The sequence below is a fragment of the Thamnophis elegans genome, chromosome 1, assembly GCF_009769535.1.
Source record: "Thamnophis elegans isolate rThaEle1 chromosome 1, rThaEle1.pri, whole genome shotgun sequence".
NCBI lineage: Eukaryota > Metazoa > Chordata > Lepidosauria > Squamata > Colubridae > Thamnophis > Thamnophis elegans.
Window position 1 is genome coordinate 83,313,082 of NC_045541.1, and position 24,622 is coordinate 83,337,703.

The 24,622-nt window shown below is 38.5% G+C and overlaps 2 protein-coding genes and 1 non-coding gene across 3 annotated transcripts in view; all 3 read left to right on the top strand.

The window, feature by feature from the left end:
* Window positions 1-3,206, top strand: part of PIK3C2A (phosphatidylinositol-4-phosphate 3-kinase catalytic subunit type 2 alpha) — a 57,157-nt gene extending 53,951 nt beyond the window's left edge. The window contains 2 exon segments of the mRNA XM_032222584.1: window positions 972-1,097; window positions 2,204-3,206. Of these exon segments, the coding sequence (XP_032078475.1) occupies window positions 972-1,097; window positions 2,204-2,386 (309 nt within the window). The 3' untranslated portion in view covers window positions 2,387-3,206.
* A 3,991-nt stretch (window positions 3,207-7,197) lies between these two features.
* RPS13 (ribosomal protein S13) lies at window positions 7,198-12,239 on the top strand. Its single transcript, XM_032222598.1, has 6 exons — window positions 7,198-7,288; window positions 7,903-7,951; window positions 8,908-8,986; window positions 9,766-9,935; window positions 10,259-10,359; window positions 10,967-12,239. The coding sequence occupies exons 1-6, from the start codon at window positions 7,266-7,268 to the stop codon at window positions 10,998-11,000; spliced, it is 456 nt and encodes a 151-aa protein (XP_032078489.1). The 5' UTR covers window positions 7,198-7,265; the 3' UTR covers window positions 11,001-12,239.
* On the top strand, window positions 10,781-10,872 carry LOC116523756. The gene has a single exon (XR_004257119.1). It is a non-coding gene; the product is annotated as a small nucleolar RNA SNORD14 (small nucleolar RNA).
* Window positions 12,240-24,622: the final 12,383 nt, after the last annotated feature.

The window sequence follows — 24,622 nt, forward strand, 5'->3', positions numbered from 1 at the left end:
TCGGGCTGAAGTAATATGAGCACTATATTCCGCAAAATAGCAAGGCAATTGAATATTAAAATCAAAAACTCAACATAGCAAAATCATTACTTCTTTTTCATTAAAATTAAATATAATTAATTTTGTTATTCTCCAGGCAAATATTTAACACTTTCTTCCTTCTATCATATTAAAAATTACAATTGGTACAACTTTGGAGAAATGAATCAAAGCTTTCAGGGATTACATGCAAACCCATGACCTCTATTCTTAAGGAACCCTAAGGATTGTACAACATAATAGCAACAAATCAGTAAACAATAATACAATTTATTTGTTTATTTAAAAGATTTGTAAGGCCACTCAGGGCATGTCACAATAACAATAAAACTGGAAAAACCATAAAAAGTATTGAACAAAAACTAAAAATCCAGTGCCCCAATCAGGGTACTCCAATAACCTTACATAGGCTCCACCACACTATTCCAGCACCTGGGTAAAAAGCCAGGTTGTCATGGCCATCCAGATGGCTAAGAAGGTGAGGACCTGCCAAATTGCCAGGGGTAGGGTGTTCCATAAGGTATCAGCAACCACAGAAAAGACATTCTTCCTAAGTCCTACTAGATAGCATTATTTCAGATACCCAGTATTTGATCTAGATATACATTACACTCAGAGAAGTAGCCTGATTCCATATCATTATAAAATTAAGATATAATTGTCCTTTAATATCATCATATTTATAATGTCTGGTAAAAGTTTGGTCCTAAGTGATTTGGAGCTTTTATCCTTTTTTTTAAGGGATTGTTAATTATTGCAGTCATCCTGGAGAAATCTATTGCAGTCATCCTGGAGAAATCTGTGTATGTGATTGCTAAGACTTGATGACATGTAATTAAATGTAGACATTAAGCATTTCCCTTGCTCTCTTTAAATATGATTGTCCTTGTTTTTACTTTTTTTTAAAAAAAAAGGTGTGTTCTTTTTGTTAGGTTACTGATGATGGTGCAGATCCTAACCCATATGTAAAGACGTATTTGCTTCCAGACATGCATAAAACTTCTAAACGGAAAACCAAAATATCACGGAAAACTAGAAATCCAACATTCAATGAAATGGTAAGTTGAAATAGTTGGGTAATTTTTCAAAGCAAAAGGTAATGTAGAAACCATTCATAGAGGGATAAATAAACAATAGGAATACAGGTGACTGAAATTACAATGGTGCTAAACGAAGGGAACTTCAAGGATGAATGATCCTTGAAGTTCTGGCCATTGCAGTGCCCCCCATAATCAGGTGAACAAAATTTGGACACACTAGGACTCATCCACGTTTATGACTGCCTTTTCGCTGCCTGCCTACCCAACTCCTACCATCTATCCCAGCTGCCCGGTCCTGCCCATCATGTCCACCACACCACGTGCCACTCCAGTACCAGTCAGGGGCCTCTTTGTGTACCTTCTTTTGCGCTAGTACAGGGGTGTCAAACTCGATTTCATTGAGGGCCGCGTCAGGGTTTGACCTCGGGGGTCTGAGGTGGGCGTGGCCACTATGGACATGCCACCTTGATGTCACTCGTGTCAGGGGTGCTGTGATGGCCCAAGCGCTCTGCCAGCAAAAAAGGAGCTCAGGAGGGCACATGTGGCTCCACGAGCTTTGTTTTTGGCTGCAACAGCCTCCAAAGGCACCGCAGGCCGGTCTTTCACTATTTCTAGAGCAGCCCTAAGGGCCACATCTAAGCATCCTGCAGGCCAGTTCTGGCCCCCGGGCCTTGAGTTTGACATCCTTATGCTAGTGCTTGCTAAGGTTTCTGTTCGTGCACCAGCCAGGACGTTCTTTCGTGGAAAAGGCTCTGGCTGGAAGAATCCTCCTTTCATGCCAGTGCAGCTAATGCCTTCTTTGATGCGGTTTCCTTTTTTTAAAGAAGGCAGCACAGTACGGTAGTGGCATGTGGAAACAAGATAGGTGGGCTGGGGGAGTTCAAGAGGAGGCAGCTTCTCATTTTACAAGGCTCAGGGCTGGGAGGGACCACACCAGGAATAGTTTGAATTGGAGTGGTTCCCCAGCTACTATTAGTGGGATTTTGTTAATGATGACAACAGGGACTGTTGAGATTACTGTCTCTACACCCTAAAGTTTTCCTAAACTTTACTGATATTTTGTAAACTTTACTGATATTTCCTTGTCTTGCACCATTTCTGAATTAGTGTTTTTTTTTTAATAGCTTGTGTACAGTGGATATAGCAAAGACACACTCAAGCAAAGGGAACTTCAGCTAAGTGTACTCAGTGCTGAATCTCTGCGTGAAAACTTTTTCCTGGGTGGTATCACTCTTTGTTTAAAGGATTTTAACTTAAGCAAGGAGACTGTGAACTGGTACAGGCTTGCTGCTGCACCATACTTATGAACCTGACAACTTGCAGAGCAGAAGACATGAACTAAATAATCTTAACTCCATTTGTATATGATCACTTCCCTCTACTTGAAGATAATCCATACACTTTAGCTTGAAACACTGCAATTTGGTGGATTATAGTTGGACCAGCCTTAGCAAAACTTTACACAAGACTTCTGGCAAGTCATCTGCTTTATCCTTTAACCGCAATAATATCTCAGCATTGATGTATATGAATTGTATAAATGTAATGCTTGTTATAAATGCAGTTCTGAATATGAAGAAATGTTTCAAATTCAATATGAGGGGGTTATCCTGAATTCATTTCAATCTCATTTGAATTATTTGCCTTTTGATATACTTCAAACTTTATAATTATGGTCTTTATAATTTATAATTATAAAGATTTTATAATTCTGCTCTCAGCACATACAGCAGCACAGTTTAAAATATGATCATGACAACATTATTTTTCAGTCTGTTAAAAGGGAGGCCCAAATAGGAGGATAGAAATTCAGTATAGCAATCAGCCTTATGATTCATAAAGCTGCTTAGAGGCCATTATTAGAATGAGTGCCAATAATTGAAATTAAATTATAAATAATGGTGCCTTATTTTGCTGCTCATACCTCATTTCTAATATTCAAAACATTTTCCAGTGCTAAATGTTAAACTTGCTAAAAATGTTTATGTGGATCACTATATAAATTCTTTATTTCCCCTTTCAATTTAGATCCACTTTAGGTCAGATTCATTTAAAAAATCTTATCAGGTTTATGAACTACAAGTACTGTATGAATGCAGATGCAATTGATTTTACGCCATGGTTTGCTATAAAGCACTGCATTTCTTTTACATAGATATAGGCCAGCGAGGGCAAACCTTTCTTGGCTCGCGTGCCATAAGTGGAGGGAGCGCAGGGGGATTATGTGCAGGCGTGCTGCACCCATAATGCAATGTGCGAACCCCCCAGTGCGCATGCGTGCACTACCGGTGCTGCCCCTCATTTTTTGCATGCTTTTTTCACCCTCCCCAGGCTCCAGAGGCTTCATAAGAGCCTGGGGAGGGTGAAAACAGCCCCCCCCCCGATGACCTCCGGAGGTTTCAGGGACCTTCAGGAGCCTTCCCTGAAGCCTCCGGAACAGTCAAAACAACACTCCAAGCAAACCGGAAATGACTTCTGGTTTGCTCTGAGGCTCGTTTTGAGCGCTCCAAAGACTTCACGGAAGCTCATGAAGCCTTTGGAGGGCCTTGGGGGGGGGGGGCAGGGGAGGCTCTTTTCGCCCTCCCCAGGCTCCTATAAAGCCTCTGGAGCCTGGGGAGGGGCGAAAAATGGCTTTAAAAAAGGGTGAACTCAGTGGACAGGGCAACACTTCGCGTGCCCTGACAAATGGCTCCACGTGCCACCTGTGGCACGTGTGCCATAGGTTCGCCATCACTGATATAGGCTATATAGAGCAATGATTTTGGATTACAAAGTAGAAGTTCCGTAAAGCACATTATTTTTATATTAATATCTCATGAATTAAAAATATGCATACTATAGAAAAAGGCCATGTATAAATTGCTCTAGATATTGGATAGTGTGAAGTTGACACAGTGACCATTAAAGCTAACATTTAGATTTTTTTCATGAGTAGTAAGGGAATAATCCACAAAGCATTTAATCTCAATGAAAATTGATTTTCCATTAGTAAAGTTAATAAAAGATACGGTGTATGAGGTATGGTTGATTGTGTTTTAAATTTATTTCTTTAATTTGTATCCAGCTAATTTATAACAATTGGAAAAAGCTGGGTATAAATGCAATTTACCAATATCAATTAAAAAAAAAAAAGCTGTTGTAGGAATTTTATTAACATTCTCCAAAATGGTTAATGTTAAAACCCAAATACTTTAGAATAAAGATACAGACTGTTAAATTTAAAAAAATATTATGATGAATTAATTATACAGTAGACTATGTGACAATCTATTGCAGGCAATTAAATGAAAGTATGATATTAAATAGCTGTTAACCTGAGGTGCTGAAATGTTAATAATTGACTGTAAAATAAAATTTGGGATTATTCGGTGTTAAAACTGCATTGTGATTAATAGAAGATACATAACATTTTTAGAAAGAGTTTATTAGTTATAATATGTTAAATATGTAAGTTGTAAGCTATAAACTAATTAGATTGTATTTCCTGCTCACTTGATGCTTTTTGAGATGTATTCCATTCCATCAACAAAACCACAAGTCATATAAACACAGGGAAGTAGGCTACTGTTTTTGTGAAACGTTGCATTAGATTAACTGTAAAGCAATATATACTGCTTTTTTGCAGTCTGTAACTACAGCACAGTGTATCACAGCACAAATCTAGAGATTAAAAAGAAAACCTTTAATGACGGTGGTTTGCAGCTGCAGTTCTTGTCTGGATGTTGGTTAGAATATAATGCTGCACCTTAGGGTAGTATTTGCCACTAGCGCATCCTGTGCCTTTGCCCACCATCACTATTTCTCAAAATAACTCCACAATGGATAAAGTTCTTCAGGTACATTCTTACAAAAGTGTTTTTCAGTTATCATTACACATGTAAAGGAGCAACATTAATTTTGCATCTCTCAAATTATTTATATTTTTGTGATACACAAACAAATCTTCCTTTTTAAAAACAATAATTTAAACTGACATACAAAAGGGTAAGAGGGAATAATCACGACCAGATGTAACACTTTACTAATCAATGTTTTTAAAGTGTGTGTCTCATGGCATTTTTATACTTTGTGAATCAAATTCTATGCACCAAACGTGGACTGCAGCTAGAAGTTAATTTGTGTTTGTACATTACTTCAACATTTTGAGGAAAACATCTTGCTATGAGAAAAGCAACCTCCATATTTTCTGTACTAAATAATTAGTTGTGACTGTGCACTGAAAATTTTTATACTGCCTTTTTATGACCTATACTTATATATAAAAAGCATGGAATATCTCTGGTATTTCTCTATTTTTAAAATGACCCAGAAATGTTACTATCTTGCCTTAAATTTGATTGCTTTTTCTAGGATAGAAGCTTTTAAACTGAAGAAATATTTCTAAAATCTGCAAAACATTGTTCACTGTAAGATGGATTTAATAGGTAACCTTTATCAGTGGGCTAAAGTTTAAAGCTTCCACATGTGGAAAAAAATTACACCATTCTCACAATCTATAGGAATTTAATATTCTCTGTTTGGTATTCTTAGTACTGTGATTAACAATTTGGCAAAGGTTTATAAATAATAAAATGCATTAGAAGTAAATGTGGATGTTTGCCTTTGTCTCTTTCTCTGTAAGAACCAAATACTTCAGCTATATTACACTGAGAGCTAATAAAGATGTACATTATTTCTATCTAAACCTAAACCCAAAATATTTGGGTTAAACATGACTCCGTAACTGTTCTACAATTACATTAAATACTATTTAATAAAAAAAACCATCGTGCTGCTTTTTTTTTCAAATTCATTTAATTCATTGTATGTATGAATCAAGAAACATAAGTGCAAAAGTTTCAGTCAAATCTATTCCACTGATCATTTTAAGAAAATTGCTTCAAATATTAACTATATCTTTATGTTGCCTCTGTTCTTTTCTTATACCTAAATCTGTGAACTGTTGGCCTATTAATCTTAGTACTATGTAAGTGAAATCTCATGTATTTGGACAAGATTAAATCATTTCAAGAATTACTGCCAATCACTGAATGTCCAATGTGGTTTCACCTAAGAAGCACTAAATGGAAAGATAAAGGAAAATATGCCAGCCTACTATATCATCTATTTCCAGTAACTCTTGCAGGCCCTTCTAAATTTCCTTAAAAAATAAAAATACAAAGTTGCTCCACTGCATTGTTTGAATTTTTTTCTGCATATGTAGAGAAAAGTACATTACAAGAATGCTTGGGAGCATTCGTCAATGATGGAGATGATAATGGGTGGGAATGGCTAACTGCTGCTCTTTACGCAAAATTGAAAATGGTAAAATTGAGAACCTTTTAAGATCTACAGATATCTGAAGATCCAATCTTAGGATTCATGTACAGGTAGTCTTTGAATTACGACTATAATTGAGCCCAAAATTTATGTTGCTTAGTGAAACATTTGTTAAGGGAGTTTGCTTTCTTGCCAGTTAAGTGGATCATTGCATTTGTTAAGTTAGTACTACGGTAGTTAAGTGAATCTGTATTCCCCTTTGACTTTGTTTGTCAAGATGATCGCAAAAGATGACATCTCAGAATGCCGCAACCATCATAAATATGAACCAGTTGTCAAGCATCTGAATGTTGTTGATCATAGAGATGCTGCAATAGTTCTGTGAAAAACGGTCATAAGTCCCTTTTTTTCAGTGCTCTAACTTTGGATGGTCACTAAAAGAACCATCCTAAGTCGAGAACTACCTGTACGGTTAATATATGACGACTAGTCATATGATGTAATGATAGGTGGTGGCTGATGAGCTTTTTCTTAAGTGCACTGACTGAAAAGCCAAATCGGGTAAGAAACTGTTCAAACGCATTTTGGGTTGCAATACAAGTGAAATTTTATTTATTTAAATAAGTGGTGCCGTTTGCCGCTTCAGACACATACGCACTCCTTTCCCCTCTGTGTTAGCCCATTAATAAAACAAATGAATCCGAATCAGATCCAATTGGAACGACGTCCCGCCACACAGCTCCCTCAACGAAAACTAAAGAGTTAAGAAAGGAATGCTGGGAGATGGAGTTCATCAACCGGCGGAAGATCCGCTCCGAATAGCCGCACGCGAAACCGGAAGTCTTCCTTTCTGCCTGCGATGTCACTTCCGGCGGAAAGAAAGACTGCCAAGGCTGCCTTCCTCGCTTCTTTCTTTTCGGCGCCATCATGGGTCGCATGCACGCACCCGGGTGAGTTGGCCGAGACCAAGGCCTTGGCGGGAAGATCAGAGGAGGGCTTGCAGGAACGGCCTACATTTCCTCTGCGCGTAGCTTTTGCGACCTATTTCAGGAGCTTCGCTTCTGTTGTTTGGGGAGAGGGGCGGGAGCGGGCGGAGGCTTTTGCTTAGAGGCCCACTTCGTTGAGGACCGCGGGGACCGCCGCTTTCTTCAATGATCACTCCGTAGAGTCGCTGACGGGAGGCGGTTTGCCGGGCCGCAGTTTAGAGCCCTCTCGCTCGCTCGTGCCTTGCTTTCAACGGAACATTCGGGACATCTCTTTAACAAAAGGCTCGGGCGCTTATAGGAGATGGGGAAACAAGTGTGAAACATTGGAGGCGACAGCGCCTCATGGATTCCCTGTACTCGTGCAATATTTTTTTTATAGCTCGGGTAAAATCAAAAGCTATGCAGCTCTTTTTGCAATTCTGGAAGTTTGCCGTCTGCGATTCACTGATAGGGTTGGTAATGATTTATGTGCTGGCAGTCCTAGAATATTACCGTATCAAGCCGGTTAGTAGCCTATAGCGAACTGTATGTTTGTAACATTTTCTAAAATATGCTGTCTTTGCCTTCTCTTTCAACAGAAAGGGTCTGTCCCAGTCGGCCTTGCCTTACAGGAGAAGCGTGCCTACAGTAAGTACTGACCTCAGTTATTCGCCTTGCTTGGGCTTGATTAACTTTGCAAAGTGAATAAGTTTACAAACTTGTCTGTTTGTAAACATCACAGGCAAAATTATTTTAAATTTATTTCCTATGTTGCTGCTTTGATTTAATAGTTAAATAATATACCAACCTTACTATTACTTAGGAAAACATGATATATATCTTATCTATTTCTTAAAACTTATGCCTTGAGTAAAAAAATAACAACTTTCAAGTGTTAAAGACTAGCATTGAAAATGAGAATATAAATATTGACCATCTCAAAGTGATCTGTTTGCATGCATTTTGAACAATTGCTGTCAATCTTAGTACTTTAGTATTTGGGATAATAGTTAACATAAAAAACCGCTCAAGCAGCTTCAAGCTCCAAAACAATTGTACTCCGGAGAAAATTAAAAAACAAAATTGGCTACTCTTAAGCAGTTTTGCTAGCATATGGAAATAATTGAGTTACAACTTTCTTTTTGTAGTTTTAATTCAAGATATATTTACATGTGTCACACTTGCAGTTTAGCTTCATTTCAATCAAAAGTATTAATTTGGATGAAAACATTTAGCTGACCAGATGACTACATAGCATTGCAGTTTCATTAAAGTATGAAATTGCATTCTTCTGTATTTTTTCAGGGCTACGTCTGCTACTTCTAAAACCATAGTATCAAGAAATTGAATGAAATCAAAAGCTATGTAATTTGAGGACATCCTACTTTTATTTTTCTTTTGACAGCTGTGAGGATATAGCAAGGGACACTTTAGCACTTTTCTCTTTACACAATTCTCTTTACTTAGAGCTTTTATGTTTTACTTTTGTTATTTTTTGCAATTTGAAATCGCAGAATTATTCTATTGTTTCATGTTGGGTGGTTGGGTCAATTTGCTATCCAATGTATCTGAACTGGAATGGCTAACAATTAATTTTTTTTTAGTGGCTGAAACTTACTTCTGATGATGTCAAAGAACAGATTTACAAGTTGGCAAAGAAAGGCCTGACACCTTCCCAAATCGGTATGTTGAAATAAAATGCTGTGCTAATAGTAACTAATAATATATACATGGGGGCATGTACATTGGTTCTTAGTTATAAGCCATGTAGAGCTGCGGTCTCCAACTGTTGCAGCTTGACAGCCCAGCTGTGGGGGGGGGGAGGAACTGGGCCACATAAACGGTAGGATGGTGCACGCAAGTGCCCGTCATTTGCGCAAGTTAAGCTGCACACATGCTCTCCGGCCAGTCACTCGTGCATCCCAATTCCAAATAGGCCACAGCCTGCTAGTGGACTAGGGATTAGGGACCTCTGATTTAGAGTTTTGGGAGTCCGGCAGCCAAATAATCCATGTTATTGATTTGGTTTTCATCTTGAGAAACTTACCTTGATTTATTGGCTGGCTAGAATATTCATAGTTTGAAGTATTTGAAAATGTACCAAATGCTTTATTTATTGCAGCGGGTATAAGCTGGTGTTCTGTCCAGTTAAGATATTTTTCTTCAGTCAAGTTGTGATGATTAATATAATTGAAATCTTAGAACCTAGCTTTTATTTAAGTATTAGTGAATTGATAATTTATTTAATGCCTCAAATATCATTGCTATTGATAAAATTGTATATTTTGTAGCTTTTACTTGACTGCCTTATCATGCAAGCTGTAAAGTGTCTTTTGCAAGACTTAGAGAAGTCTTTCCTTTGTGATAGCTAATGCTTCTTGAATGTCCAAATGAATTAATATGTTTAAATTTACAGTACTTTAAAATTACAGTACTTCCAAAAATGCTCAATTTGGTTTCAGGTGTGATATTAAGGGACTCGCATGGGGTTGCCCAAGTTCGTTTTGTGACTGGTAACAAAATTCTGAGGATTCTTAAATCCAAGGGACTTGCCCCTGATCTCCCAGAAGATCTTTACCACTTAATCAAGAAAGCAGTTGCTGTCCGCAAGCATCTTGAGAGGAACCGTAAGGTAAGTAGCAGAGTATATTCCATCCTCAAAGATTTTAAAATGGGACCTACAGTTATACTATAAGACCTATAGTATTTGCTTTTGAAGAGGTAATGCCTTTACATTAAATTAAATACTGGTTTATATCTAAGATCCTGGTGCTGGTGGAATATGTACAATTGAAACTATATTTTCACTAGATCTGCTCTGGTGAATAAAGAGAGAAAAAATAAGCACAATGATTGGTTATGAGAACTGCATTGTTATTCAAAGAAAATGCAAAACAGATTATTCCTAGGCTGTCTCCCAAAACAGTATTTGAAAATGTTTGTTTTTGTTGGAAGGATAAAGATGCCAAATTCCGACTTATTTTGATTGAGAGCAGAATTCACAGGCTGGCTCGTTACTACAAGACCAAGAGAGTACTCCCACCTAATTGGAAGTAGTAAGTATATTTTGCTCTCAGTCAGAATATGGGCATGTTGTTTAATGTTGGCAGCAGTTTTTTGTTCCTCTACTTAATGTTATCGAAAGAAATGGCATTCATGTAAGAATGCTACTATTTGGGGCTATTTTTGAAACGTAGGTGTAGCGGTAGCTTTTCTGAAATACTTCCTAACTTATGTACGTAAGTCTGTTGATCATAATTAATACTTTTGGGGTGCATTAAGATGTATTCAGATTACACCAGTTCAGAAGTTGCTGAGCTGTGGAAAGCAGTATAGCAGATAAATATTGGGAGGAAATGATAGCTATAGCTCTTATATACGGCTTCATTGTGCTTTATAGCACTCTCTAAATGACATACGTATTAATCTGAAGCTTTGCTTCAGTTTTTTTACACTTAAGTCCCAGGTCAAGGTTGCTCACTATGATGATGGTTTTCCAACCATTTGCAGTTTCCACCAGAAAGGTTTTTCCTTTGTGTTGGCTTGTCCTTCCTTGGATGTCTGAGTGAGCTGCTGTAGCTGATAAGTTTAAATGTAATCGTGTTGATGCCATGCAATCTCGTTTTGATGAAGTTGCTAAATTGTTGTTCTCTTCTTCTGCAGCGAATCATCCACGGCTTCTGCTCTGGTTGCATAAAAATTCTTATTACGACCATGGGAATCTAAAACATCTTGTATTCGTGTTATGCCTACTTCAGAGTGATGTCATTGATTTCTTATTTAAAATTGGAAGGATAAGTTAACACGTTTACTATATCAATAAAAGCTTCTGGATTTTTTCCCATTTGATAATATAATTTGAGTTCTTTAAAGCTGCTGTGGTCTTACAAATATTTTTGGTTTTCTATAAATTTACTAATGGTTCTTGTTAACTATGTACACATTGAGTGTTGTATTGAAACTTTTCCTATCACATACTTTGCTATCTTTGGGAGACAGCATTAATGAAAATGGATGACTTGAAAGTGCTTGAGGTTGAAATCAGAGCTACTTATATTTCTCAGTTATATTTGTTTTCAGTTAGAATAAATGGTGTATGATGAAGAATAAAGAAGGACCAATCTTTCAAAATGCTTCTTTGCCCATATTGGGAATTTGGAAAAAATGGGCTTTTAGGCTGAAAGTTAATTCTTTCAAAACAAGAATTATATGAATAGATTTTTCATTTAATTTGGAAAAAGTGGATTTCCTTTAATTAATACAGCTATAGTAATGGAGATAAGGGCCACTTATCTTTACCCCTCCCCTGGCTTTTATTTTTAATGAAAAGAGAAGAGAAACATTTACCAATCAATTAGCTTTCAAATGAACTAGTAGTAAATATCCAACTCAATTTTGGGGAACAATAAGATTTTTTTCTTATATGTGTGTGGGAGACTGCTAAGGTCTTGTCTTTTCTTGTAAAAGATACAATGGGCAGTACTATAATGTCTTTATAAAATTGCATAGAATTACCATCTAAATGTTTTCCTCCAACTATAAAATGGATGCAGAGCAGGAAAATAAACAATTTGGAATAGAGCTTGAGCACTTGTTTGCAAAGTGTAAATGGGAACTATTTTGTTTTTCTCTCAGATTGGGCTAACTTTTGTTTCTTGAGCACAATTAACTATTTTAGGTTCAAGGTAGTTCAATAAATCGTCTAGCATGTGCTTAACCTAATATGCTGTTAGAGTGTGTCCAAAAGAAATTTTATAAATTACTAGAGACTGTTATGGAGATAGTCATTGTGTGTATCTAAACTTATCCCTCAAGCCAAATATGGTCATGACATATTCTGAGGTTTCCTAATTTTGTTAGGTGTATCTTTAGCAATTCAGAGATTATCATTGAAAGCTTTTATATATTTCCCCATCATTAAATGTCTGAACTTCAATATGCAAAGTTTGTAATTTCTGGGAAAACATCAAGAACATTTGTTATACATTCTTGGCTTCATGGCATTCAATGCCTCAAGCTTCTTACCATATTCAATTTTGTTCAGTTATAAGTACTACTGAGTATATATTATAGTAAACTGCACAGTTATGGAAGGAATGTTTTTAGAATCAGTTATGGTTTGCCATACTGTTAAATCATTTACAGTAAGCTTAGCTGAATTGGACATGGATTAAGAAAAAAGCCCACTAATCAGCAGAATAAAAAAAAATTAATTGGATAAGGTAACCTGAAAGACCAAGTTAAGGACTTGGAAGAAATCTATATCGTCACTAAGAGTGGACATCGGCTTGATCACACATAATTTTTGGCACATAAGCTTAACAATTAAGCATTGTCTGCGTGGTTCATTTGGTTGTTTAGCATCATCACAGAATGAGACTTACATTGTAGGGGGTTTCATATAGTTCATTTGGCTGGAGAGTTCTTGGTGCTCTCTGAACTTTGTTGTTTGCTTGCAGATGTTTAAGTAACATCTTTGTGAAGGTACTTTCTCTACTTTAAGGATTCCCAGGTGTACAAGGAACAATACAATTTGGAATAGAACTTAAATGCTGATTGATCTAGAATCTGCACTTTCCAAACTACCACAAACTACTATTCAGTTTTAACACTTTGTCTGAAAGTCTGTGATAAGCCTTTTCTCACTCTTTAAAAATTCTATTTGAGCAGTATGTAAAATTTATTTGGTTATATTTAATAGAAGTTTAAAATACATATTACTCAGGAGATGTATGAGTGTAAAAAGATTTAACTCACCAATTTTCTCCTTTATAGATTGCATCTTAACTAATCACTTCTACGTTTTAATGAGAAGTAAATGCAATAAAATGGCATTTAATAAATGTTTTTGTTTTATTCCAAATCAAAATAGGAGAAACCTTTGTCCCAGTTGCTATGCAAAAATTCTACCATCTTCTGGTTAAATTCAGAACTATTCAAAAAATACATTCAAAGACCATTTAAAAATATATGTAAATTATCCTAATTTCTATATAAATTATTGGAAAATTGAGATTACTAATTTGACAAGAACTGGAATAATCATAGTTATTCTGCAATAGTTATAGAATTGCAGTATAAGTATACACACACACACACAAACACACACCCATGTATGTATGTATGTATATGTATGTATTGTGTCAAAACTCCTGGTATGCCCAAATATGGGAGGAAGCTTACTGCTTCCTTTCTCTGTCTATTGGCTCGTCACAAGAGACCATCACAACTGAAAGCCATTATTTTTACTGTTGCCTTTGCCTCCCTTTATTTATCAGCACATATGCAACACACACACACACACATATATCAGGCAATGAGGTATCAGGAAATAATTTACAATTTTTAGATGTGGGAGGGAAAACCCAGTAATCTTGAGAAAGTTTTAATAAAATGCTATTAGCATTCTCTCTAGATGTTGAGACTCTAGAAAGAGTGCAGAGCAACAAAGATGATTAGGGGACTGGAGACAAAAACACATGAAGACTGGTTGCAGGAACTGGGTATGTCTAGTTTAATGAAAACACGGCTGGAGTGACAGCATAGCAGTGTTCCAATATCTCAGGGGCTGCCACAAAGAAGAGGGAGTCAAACTATTCTCCAAAGGACCTGAAGGCAGGAGAAGCTATGCTTAGAAACTAATCAAGGAAAGAAGCAACCTAGAACTAAGGAGAAATTTTCTGACGTAATGGTTAATCAGTGGAATAACTTGCCTCCAGAAGTTGTAAATGCTCCAACACTGGAAGTTTTAAGGAGATTGGATAACCTTTTTTCTGAAATGGTTACCTGCCTAAGCAGGGGGTTGGACTGGAAGACCTCCAAGGTCCCTTCAAAGTCTGTTACTCTATTTCTTTAAAAGTAACGTACCATATTTTTCCTCAAAAAAGAGGCTGAAAATCTAGGTGCTTCTTATACACTGAATACAGCATTTTTTGCCTCCCGAATCCCTGCCCCTTCACCAAAATGGCCGTGCATACCCTTATGGAGACTTTCTGGGGGCTGGGGAGGGCAAAAATGAGCAAAAAAGGGCTGTTTTTTGCCACCCCCCCATCCCCCAGGCAGTTCTCTATAAGCCTATGCATGCAATTTTTTTACAAAAAAATGGCCATTTTTTGTTTGTTGTTGGCCCCTTCCCATCCCCTTGGAGCACTCTGCAAGCCCCCAAGGCTATTCATGCCCTCTTTTTAAAAAAAAAAAGTTTTTGGGAGGTTTGCAGAGTGCAAAAGCTTTTTTTTTCCTTTTGGAAAGCTCTTTAACTGATTGATGAGAATTACATTGATCAAGTTCTGTGCCAGCAGAAACACCTACCTATCTACTGTATTTCTCTCTATCTCTATTTCTCTCTATCCCTTTATCTACCTAACTACTCTCTCACTCCCTAACTACCTACTGTATTTCTTTCTCTCCTTTATCCGTCTATCTACCTACCTATCTACTTTTATAAAAAATTGCCTCTTGCAAAACCTTGATGTGTCTTATACTCATTGCATCTTATACTCTGTAAAATACGGTAATTGGATATTTTTACCCCTAGCTTGAAAATGCTACTGGTAATTAACATTTCAGTATATTTGTGCATTCAAATCTTCTATCTGCAAATGCCCCCTCCATCCAAGCTGTTAGCAACCACAGATTATTCTTCACCTGAGTATGCATTTCCTTTAATATTCCATATCACAAAAGAAACTGGAACGAACTAAGAAACAGAACAAGAAAAGGTAATTGGTACATTCACGTTGAGTATACATTTATCCCACCGGAAACCTATACTCCTTCCAACAACAAAAAAATGAAATACAAAAAATAACATTTATAATATACCTTTTTACTGTAATATGGAGTTGCCCTTTGGGTACAACTTCATGATGATACATGGATGAGTAGGTTCTGTTACAATGCGTGCGGTGGTGTCTGCTACTGTTTCGACAGGCAAATTAGTTCATCAGGAAAAACCTGTGGAATTTCATTCTTGAACATTAATTCATGTCATGCCCCTCTTATGTGGGATGATCCTTTAGATGTTTAGAAAATGGAATCTTATCCTCCCTCCATCCCAAAATTAAACATACCCAATTCCTAAATATCTCTTCCTAAGGATCACTCTGACCTTCCAAGTCTACTGCAGCAGTATATTTATTGGCCAGATCAAATATTTCCTAAGGAATCCAGTCTTGAGTTTTGCAGAACATGTTTTTCAGCAGGTAAAACGTTAACATATTAAATAAAATAAGCTACGCTGTCACAACAGAATAAATGGAAATGCTTTCATTGTTAGCTACAGTTGTTAAAATGCTACTGTATTCTAAGAAAGAGTCTCCGGGGCTAATTAATTTTAAATAATTACACAGGCAAACTATGTGGATATTGCTCAGAAATATCAGCAGAGGTCCCTATGCTTCCAGGAGTCTTCTGTTTGGATACTGGCCTGGCATTTTAGAATGCAAACTCTGCTCAGCCTTTTTTTTTTTTTTTTTTTTTTTGCAGCCAATTCTGTTTCAAGCTGCCAAGGAGTATATTGAAAAGGCAGAAGGTGGTGTGTGTTTTTTAAAAAGCTGGATCAAAGTCCTTGTACTTGTTCTAAATAGCAAAATCCTGGAATTCGTTGGCAAAACTGAATTGGCTTTGCTGCTGTACTGAGACTGCTGGTTTTATTTTAAAACCACATTTATCCTCATTGAAAAAAGGTTGCTGGGCAAAGCTTTGGTATTTCTTTCATTTGCATTATTACAGTTCCAGGTTAGAAGTATTATTGGCTGAAATAAGTCTATCTTTTTGTGAAACTGAGAGAAAGGAATTCCACAAAGGGCACTCATTTTAGTATTTTGAATCCAAAATACTTAACTAGGCCCACTTAAATGCCATTAAAATCAACAGCAGTTGGATATTAAAAATTGAGATTCATTGTATTTCAATTGGTTGGCAAAAAGTTGGCAAAATTTCATTGCAATCCTTAATTGGAGATTCGATGAGAAATTTGGTGAAGGATGAAGCCTGATTCCTACCATTTTTTCCTACAGCTGAAATTGGGGAGTCAGCTTCCTTTTCACTTTTTCCCTGTTTTTCTTTCCAGTGATCCCAGTGAGAGAATTGTAACTTCCCTAGATCCAGCTTGTGACAACTTTTAAGGATTTCATCCATGTTAGGTTTGGTGACTCTAGGGAGCCTTTTGATACAATGCACTTTTGGAATGGGGCTCTCTAAATTCTATTATTAGAGACATGTCATTCTGCAGATGTTACATCATGCCCATGACTCCCTCCATAAAAGTCTGGGAAACAATAACTTCTGCCACATCATTCTTCTCAGTAAACTTTAGGAAACTTGTTAATCTCGATTGCACCCAAATGAATTTATTCCATTTTTAAAAACAGAGTTAACTGAGTCCTGTTTTATGTTTTACATTTTAATACTATCCCAAATTGTAAGTCTATGCCGCCCACATCTTTAAAAATTAACAGCAGACTTCAATTTTTTCCCATTGGGTTTTTTTTAAAGATACTCTTTAGATCTGCTAAAATATGCACTTCAGACTAATTGCACTGAAGAGCCTGCCATGCATAATTTCCTCCACAATTAAAAAAAAAACTAGGCAGGACAATGTATTTACAAGATATTCCTTCTTGATCCTGATTAAAATGTAAGAGCTGGTACTTTATTGACATTAATCCAGTAATTTGTTTAATTTCTTCCAAGATGCTTCTGAAAAATGGCAAAATTGCCAGGGTGGAGATTTGGTAAGTGAGAATGGAGCCATGTGCAAAATAGCACTGTCAACGTTTCTACATCTCCTAAATAACTCTTGACAGGACACAGTTTTCTAAAGGAGCCAGTCAAACATACCTAAACTGAAGGGCTGCATCTACAGTAACATTATGCAAACAGTCTGCTGTTCATCTGATAAATTTGCTCTTCCTGTCTTCCTCACATTCATGCAACAGTTTTAAGACAAAGAATCTCCATCACTTTTCATTGCAGTTGGTACAATATATTCCATCTCTCCCACCCCACCCCATATACGTATGTATGTATGTGTGTGTGTATAGATGATGATGATAGACATAGATAGATGATAGAGACAGAGGTTTTTCCATATAGAAAAATATAGATGTTCTAACCTAGGCTTCCTGATACGGTAAAATGCAAATCCAAAAACCCTCTCTTATTGCAAAGGCTGTGAATTATATTCATTCACAACCCATAATGAGTTCCAAATAGTAAAGAGTTCTACAGGAGGCTACCAAAGTCCTTCGGGATAAGGCTGATAAGCACTCACCTTTATCTTCTTTAAAAATGCTGCCAAAGAATTGGCAATTAGCTTGGCAAGGCCATACAGAGCAAAGAGTCCAAACATATTTTCAGAAGGTAAACTGAACAGCATGAACCAAGTTGCTTCCTGCAAAGGCTCATGTACCTTTGCTCTTCCTTTGTGTCCTGTGGGAGCGACTAATCATCTCCAAACCTTACTCCCGATTCATCCCTTCTGTTTTAACTGTTCTTGCCTTCTGGCAGCTCTGCACATGCACATACTGGGGAGAGGGGGAGCCTGTTCTGCCTCACTCCTGTTCAACTCTGGAGGTTCCAGAGGCAGCATATAACTCCCAGATGGCCCTGGGCCACTCTCTACCTCTGATGCAGAGGCCTCATCTGAGTCTTCCTCAGACTCCAGGTGTCACGTTCTGAGCATGCTCAATAAAGTTGTGTTTAAGCGGGAAGTACTCGACAGCTGATTGGCTGACCGTCTGACAGCTCCGAGTATAAAAAGGGAGCTATCAGATGAGAAGCCGCTGTTCCTGTCTGAAGCCGGTTCCACACTGTTAGCTTGTTACTTTGAGGAATAAACTTGTTAGCCTCTTTATTCCTGTCTCCACCTCAGTCATTCCGGCCATAGCCCACGGTCCTAGTACACAATACCAGGACTGGCCCATGTTCCTCCCCAACCTCCACACTGTCTGAATCTGCTGCCAGCTCCACAGGCCGCCGGCGGACCACAACAATAGAAAACAAAACACAAAGATAAAAAATAAAAAGGAAAGATGAAATGAAAGAAAATTTATAGTTATGCCTTCCACTTTTATTTCTATCTTACTCTTTTCTCCATCCTCTTAATCTTCCAGTCCAGAAATCATCAACTCACTCTTCTTTCAACAAAAAGTCCATATCAGGTTTCCAATATTTCAAAAAAAGTGTGTATTGACCCCTGACCAAACTGATCAACCGCTAATTCCACAAATTCAGTTAATTTTATAATCCAGTCTTCTGCTGTAGATATTTCATTGCTTTTCCATCTTTTTGTACACAATAGTCCTGCCAGTTATAAACAGTATTAGTTTCCCACATTTACATATCCATAAAGCCCAGTAGGAATCATTCTGGTTTCATGGTAATGTTTGCAGTATCCTTTGCCTCATTGACTACTGTGTATAGGGAGTACTCTTACAACCCTAATAGAGTCCCGAATTACAGTTACAAGTCATGGCAGTTGTTAAGTTGATCACTGCCAATTTAATTTTGCCCAATTTTTACAACTTTTTGTGTCAGCTTTGAAGCAAACGCCTCAGGCATTAAAAAAACTCCTATTGTACCCAATGGAAGGTTTAGTTTTTTCCCCCCAGAAACTTGAAGTAAACACTGGAAACTGGGGGGGGGGGGCATTGAAAATTGCAGTCATGTGGCAATGGGAAGCAGTCATAAATTCAAAAGCCAGTTGCCAAGCTCCCAAGATGTGATCATGTGTCCGTGGGGTGGGGGCAGGTGTGGCCATAAGAACTTCAAAATTGGGTCATAAGTGTCTTAGGAGATCTAGTGTAACTTCAAATGGTCTCTAAAAGCAAATGGCCATTAAGTTATATTTCTTTTGCTGCCACCACCTCTTTTGTAAGTCTACCAGGAACCCCATGTCCCCTGCATTCCCTGCTGCTCTTATCAGCAGGTTTCCTCTCCATTGCTCTGCTGCTAAAAGATGAACAAATACATGTGGGGTTATATCTCAGGCTGCCCCTCAAAGGGCCACATGATCTGCATTTCAAACCTGCAGGATTGATAAAGGCTGCCTCCTCATGACATGTTTAACCAAAGCTAAAAGAGCCATTGCCTCTTTCATGTATTTTCTGTAGTAAGAACAAGATGGGAGAGAGGATAGAAAAATGCAGGATGATTAACCCTGGAAGACTTTATTGTTTGAACCCCACATAACATGTGGTTTTTGAGGCAAAGTCAGGTGACTACTAAAATTAAGTTTTATAGACACAAGTGGTAACAAATATAGATGAAACCAATAGAAAAAGCTCCTGTCAGAGGTTGTCTACAAATGCAATTAATGCTACTTCAGTCCTGTATTTGAGTTGAAATTCAACTGGAAAGAGTCCAGATAATCTTCTTCCCTCAGAGTTCATTGAAAGTGCAGTGCAACCACCTTTTAAACAAAGTTCCCTAAAAGGAACAATTGGAGCCAGGATGAAAATTATCCAGCATGGTTGGATCCAGCAATGGCTTCTTGTTGAGAGAGCAAACCATTTCCTCCTTACCTCCCTAAATGTCAATGAGGCCACACCTTCTCTCAAGGAAACATTCACTACTGTCATACACCAACCACAAGCCATCTCCTAGGAAGCCTTAGCTAACCACAAGGACAGTGATTTAACAAATATATGGTCAACCTTACAATTTCAAGAACCTTTGTTCTTGAAATCTTTGTTCATTCAAAATAATCAAGCCAGGCTCAGCCTTAGTCATTTCTATGGACCTGCCTCAAGCATTGAGTCCTAAAATAGACTGAATTTGGGTAATTTTATCCAGCAGTTACCTAGCATTTTTCATAGGAACCTTACAACTGCACCTTCTCCAGAAGTGCTGCTAATGGCTACTTATAGATGCAATAAAGGTGCAGAAATATTCCTTTCACCAACCTTACCATGATAAAGTATGTCGTAAGAGCAGCTCTGGTTGGTTGCATTTATTCTTTATTGTCCTCCAGCAGTGCTCTATACACTCTCTTCTTCCATTTCATCTCCATCACTTCCTCTGTAAACCAGAGAGAACCCTGTGGTCCATATAGATCAGTGGTGGGATTCAAATTTTTTTTTACTACCAGTTCTGTGGGTGTGGCTTGGTGGGCATGGCTTGGCTTGATGAGTGTGGCAGAGGAAGGATCAGAGGTGGCTGATCCCCAGCAGGCTCTGATCAGTTCTGGAGAACCGGTAGCGGAAATTTTGAGTAGTTTGGAGAACCGGTAAATACCACCTCTACTGGCCCCGCCCCCATCTATTATCTGCCTGACGAGTCCCAGCTGATCAGGAGGGAATGGGAATTTTGCAGTATCCTTCCTCTGAGTTAGATGGGAATGGATATTTTACAGTATCCTTCCCCTACCACGCCTACCAAGCTACACCCACAGAACCGGTAGTAAAAAAAATGTAATCCCACCACTGGGAAGGATACTGTAAAATCTTCATTCCCTTCCAACTCCAGGGGAAGGATACTGTAAAATCTCCATTCCCTTCACAACAGCTGGGACTTGGTAGGCATAGGTGGGGGCAGGGCCAGTCAGGGGTGATATTTACCAGTTCTCTGAACTACACAAAATTTCTGCTACCGGTTCTCCAGAACTGGTCAGAACCTGCTGAATACCACCTCTGATATAGACCGAATCCGATATGATGACCTAGCCACTCTTTCTTTTCAAGGATTCAATCAGGCACACATCAGACTATCAGGAACATCCCAAGCTTTCTCTGGAAGTCAAATTTATTCCTTCAGTGAAATGATAAGTAAGGGGAAACCACAGACTATTGATTCATTTAGCACAGTGTTGTTTAAGACAGTATTCTTTCTCACTCTTGAAGGTATCCATAAATTAACTACAAATTGTTTCAGGGGTGGATTCCGGCCACTATTACTACCGATTTGGTAGTAAAAAAATTTGCTCCGCACACAGGTACATTTACATTTAAAACGATCTGCGCGTGCACACATTAAAAAAATGAATAAAAATTACATTATTTTAATGAAGATTGTTTTGCACATGTGCAGAACAGAAAATAAAGATGGCGCTGCCGATCATAGAAACTGTACGGTTATGTGTCCGCCCAAGTTACTAGCTCTTCGGCTGAACCAGACTAAATAGGTAGGAATCCACCTCTGCATTGTTTGCATATACAACGCATGGTCTTTGAACATTGAGTTCAAATATAGAATATAATATATTTACCAGATCTGCACGTCATTAAGGCTGGGACATGAGGTTCACTTATTTTATATGATTTAGTTACAGCATACTCCAACTTTTACATTTCTGCTATTCTGTGCCTGAATAATGACCTTTTTGTGAGTGGCAGCTTTATATATTCACAGAATTGCCTTCAAAACACAGTAACTGGGTACAATAATTGGACTGAAAATGGCCAGATCCTGGTTCTTCAGCTATGGAACTCATGAAGAAATTTGGCTCTTTCAGTCCTACACATAATGCTGTTACGAAGATAATGATTAAGTGAAAGGAATATCTTAAGTCCTGAAGAAAAAGTGGGATATAAAATCTATCAAACAAAATCCAAAAGTCAAAATGGAATTGCTGACACATAAATATGATTATAATGTGATGTAATGTGATATGGTATAATAAAATATAATATATAAATCTGAGAGTTAGTTTGGTGTAATGATCAAGATGTTGGCCTAGAAACCAGGAGACTGTGAGTTCTAGTCCTGCCTCAGGCATGAAAGTTGGCTGGGTGACTTTAGGCCAGTCACTTTCTCACAGCCCAACCTACCTCACAGGGTTGTTGTTGGGGGGAAATGGGAAACAGAACAAATATTAGGCATGTTCGCCACCTTAATTAGTCACAAAGTAATAAACGGATAAAAAGAAATCTAACAATTTATAAATGATAAAATCTAAAAAGGCAGGTGTAGAGGAGAAAATAGGCCTCCAATGCCTATGGCACAGTAGCATAGGAGGACTCTAGGCATGCCAAACTTTGAGATGAGGCCCTGACAGGCAATTGGAGTGTAATAAATGTGCTAGAGGTGTGCAGGGCTGCACAGGGATAATCAAAGAAGACACACTCCCTGTTGGGCAAGCTTCTCCATGCAGCTTTAAGGCTGCTGCCACTTTGTAAGGAAAACAGGAGGCGTCTACGGCTCCTGTTGCTTTCAGTGAGATTTGTGGTTGCTCTAAAAGTCAGGCAAGCCGGGGATGCAGGAGTAGATTGTGCTTAAGACTTTCTAGGCGGCTAGATTAATGACTCCTGAAAAGAGCTTTTCAAAGTGTACAAATTAAACTTGAACCAAAAGAAACCATGGGAGCAAGACAAAGCCCGGCCTTTGCAACACAGCAATAGCCGCCTCCCCCAGATTTCCTGAGGCAAAGTGTTCTGAGCACATCGAATGCTTCAGAGTTGGAGGAACCAATTTCCCTCCAATCGTGGGGCAAATCATAGGCCTGCTGATGCCCCAGAGTTTCTCTCTAAGTGTGCCTTTGATGGCTGGAGCACAAGGGGATGGCTCTGTGTACGTACCATTTTATTTGTCTGCATCCAGGGGACCAAGTTATTATTAATCATGAAAATAAAAGGAAGTAAAAACAGAGTCTAAGGATTCTACAATGTATTACAAGAAGCAAGGCATTTATTTCAAGTAGGTAGGAATTAAAAAAAAACAAAAGGCACTGTATGAATTTGTCTAAATGTAGTAAAAACAAAGAAGGTTTGCAAGAGAAAGAGATGGAGATGTATAATCAAACTAGCTGAAGCTAAGTTTCCTTTTCTTTACACTTATTTGCAGCCTTTAATTTCTTTTGCTCACTACTTCTCACTTCTCTTTGTGTAATATAACTTACTCCCAAAAGGAATATCTTTATGGATCTGCATTAATGCACCTTTGTTCTAGTATAACAAACATTTATGAACTTTAATGTAACATAATAACAGAGTTGGAAAGGACCTTGGAGGCCTTCTAGTCCAACCCCCTGCTTTTATTTAGAGTAGGTTTGCATTTATATGTATTTGTGAACTGCGGACAACGGAGAGGAAAACACTGCTATCACTATATTGTTTAATACAAGCACAAGAGAAAAGTTTCAGCTGAAGTTTAAGTTGCACCATTTCCTATGGAAACAAAACATGTTTATTTGCTTAAACTTGTTAAAAATATATTGTTTTATTCTTAATTAAGGGGAAGAAATGCATTCTTCCTGTGAAGCTACTCCTTGGAAGCAAGTGGATTTTTTTCCTGTAATGTATAAGGAATAATTTTGGCTTTTCAACCCGAGGAAATGTTTCTTAACAGTTAATAATAAAAACAATAAAACCTTGCTGAAGATGTTACCTATCTTGGTAACAAAACATCTGGAGCCAAGCAGGAAGCTCGGAGGACAAACCTCTACTTAAAAGTTAATAATATCTACAATAAGGTGACCAGACGTCCCGATTTTCACGGGACAGTCACGATTTTCTACAATTTGTCCCGTGTCCCATGTTGTTATCAAAATGTCCCGATTTTTCATTTTTAATTTTGCCCCCTCCTCGCTCACTCACTCGCTCCCCCATTTTTGCTGCGTTGCAGCTTGCTCGCTCGCTCCCCCGCTCATTTGCACTAAGCCAGCCCAGCCTGCCGCTCACTGATTGGCTGGAGTCCAGACTCCAGCCAATCAGTGAGTGGGCTGGGGGCGGAAAAGTTTAAGTTTAAAAGTTTCACGCTGCTCGAGTCTTCCATTTCGCCTTTGCCTTCTGCTACTTCAGGTAAGCAACTCCGGCGGTGGGACTCAGGAGGCTTCTGGTGGGTGGCGGCGGCCTAGCCTTCGCAAGGGAAGGCCTTCCCTAGCAAGGCTGCGGGCTGGCAGTAGCTGCTGCGGCCTAGCCTTCCCAAGGGAAGGCCTTCCCTAGCCTAGCAAGGCTGCAGGCTGACTGGCAGTAGCTGCTGCGGCCTAGCCTTCCCCCCCGCCCCCCCCTCTCCACACCTGCTTAGTGACCCTAGCCTTGTTGTCCCTCCACAGTCCAGTCAAGTGTCTTACCTGTTCCTGCAGCTGCTGCCTCTCTGCCTGCCTGCTCCCTGTTGCTTCCATCCATCGCTGCGAGGATCCATCACATCGGAGTTCTGCTGAAAAAAACCCAGTTCACTCACCAGCAGGCAGAATCAGCAGAACTCCGATGCGATGGATCCTTGCAGCATGGATGGAAGCAACAGGGAGCAGGCAGGCAGAGAGGCAGCAGCTGCAGGAACAGGTAAGACACTTGACTGGACTGTGGAGGGACAACAAGGCTAGGGTCACTAAGCAGGTGTGGAGAGGGGGCATGGGGGGGGAAGGCTAGGCCTGCCTCCTCC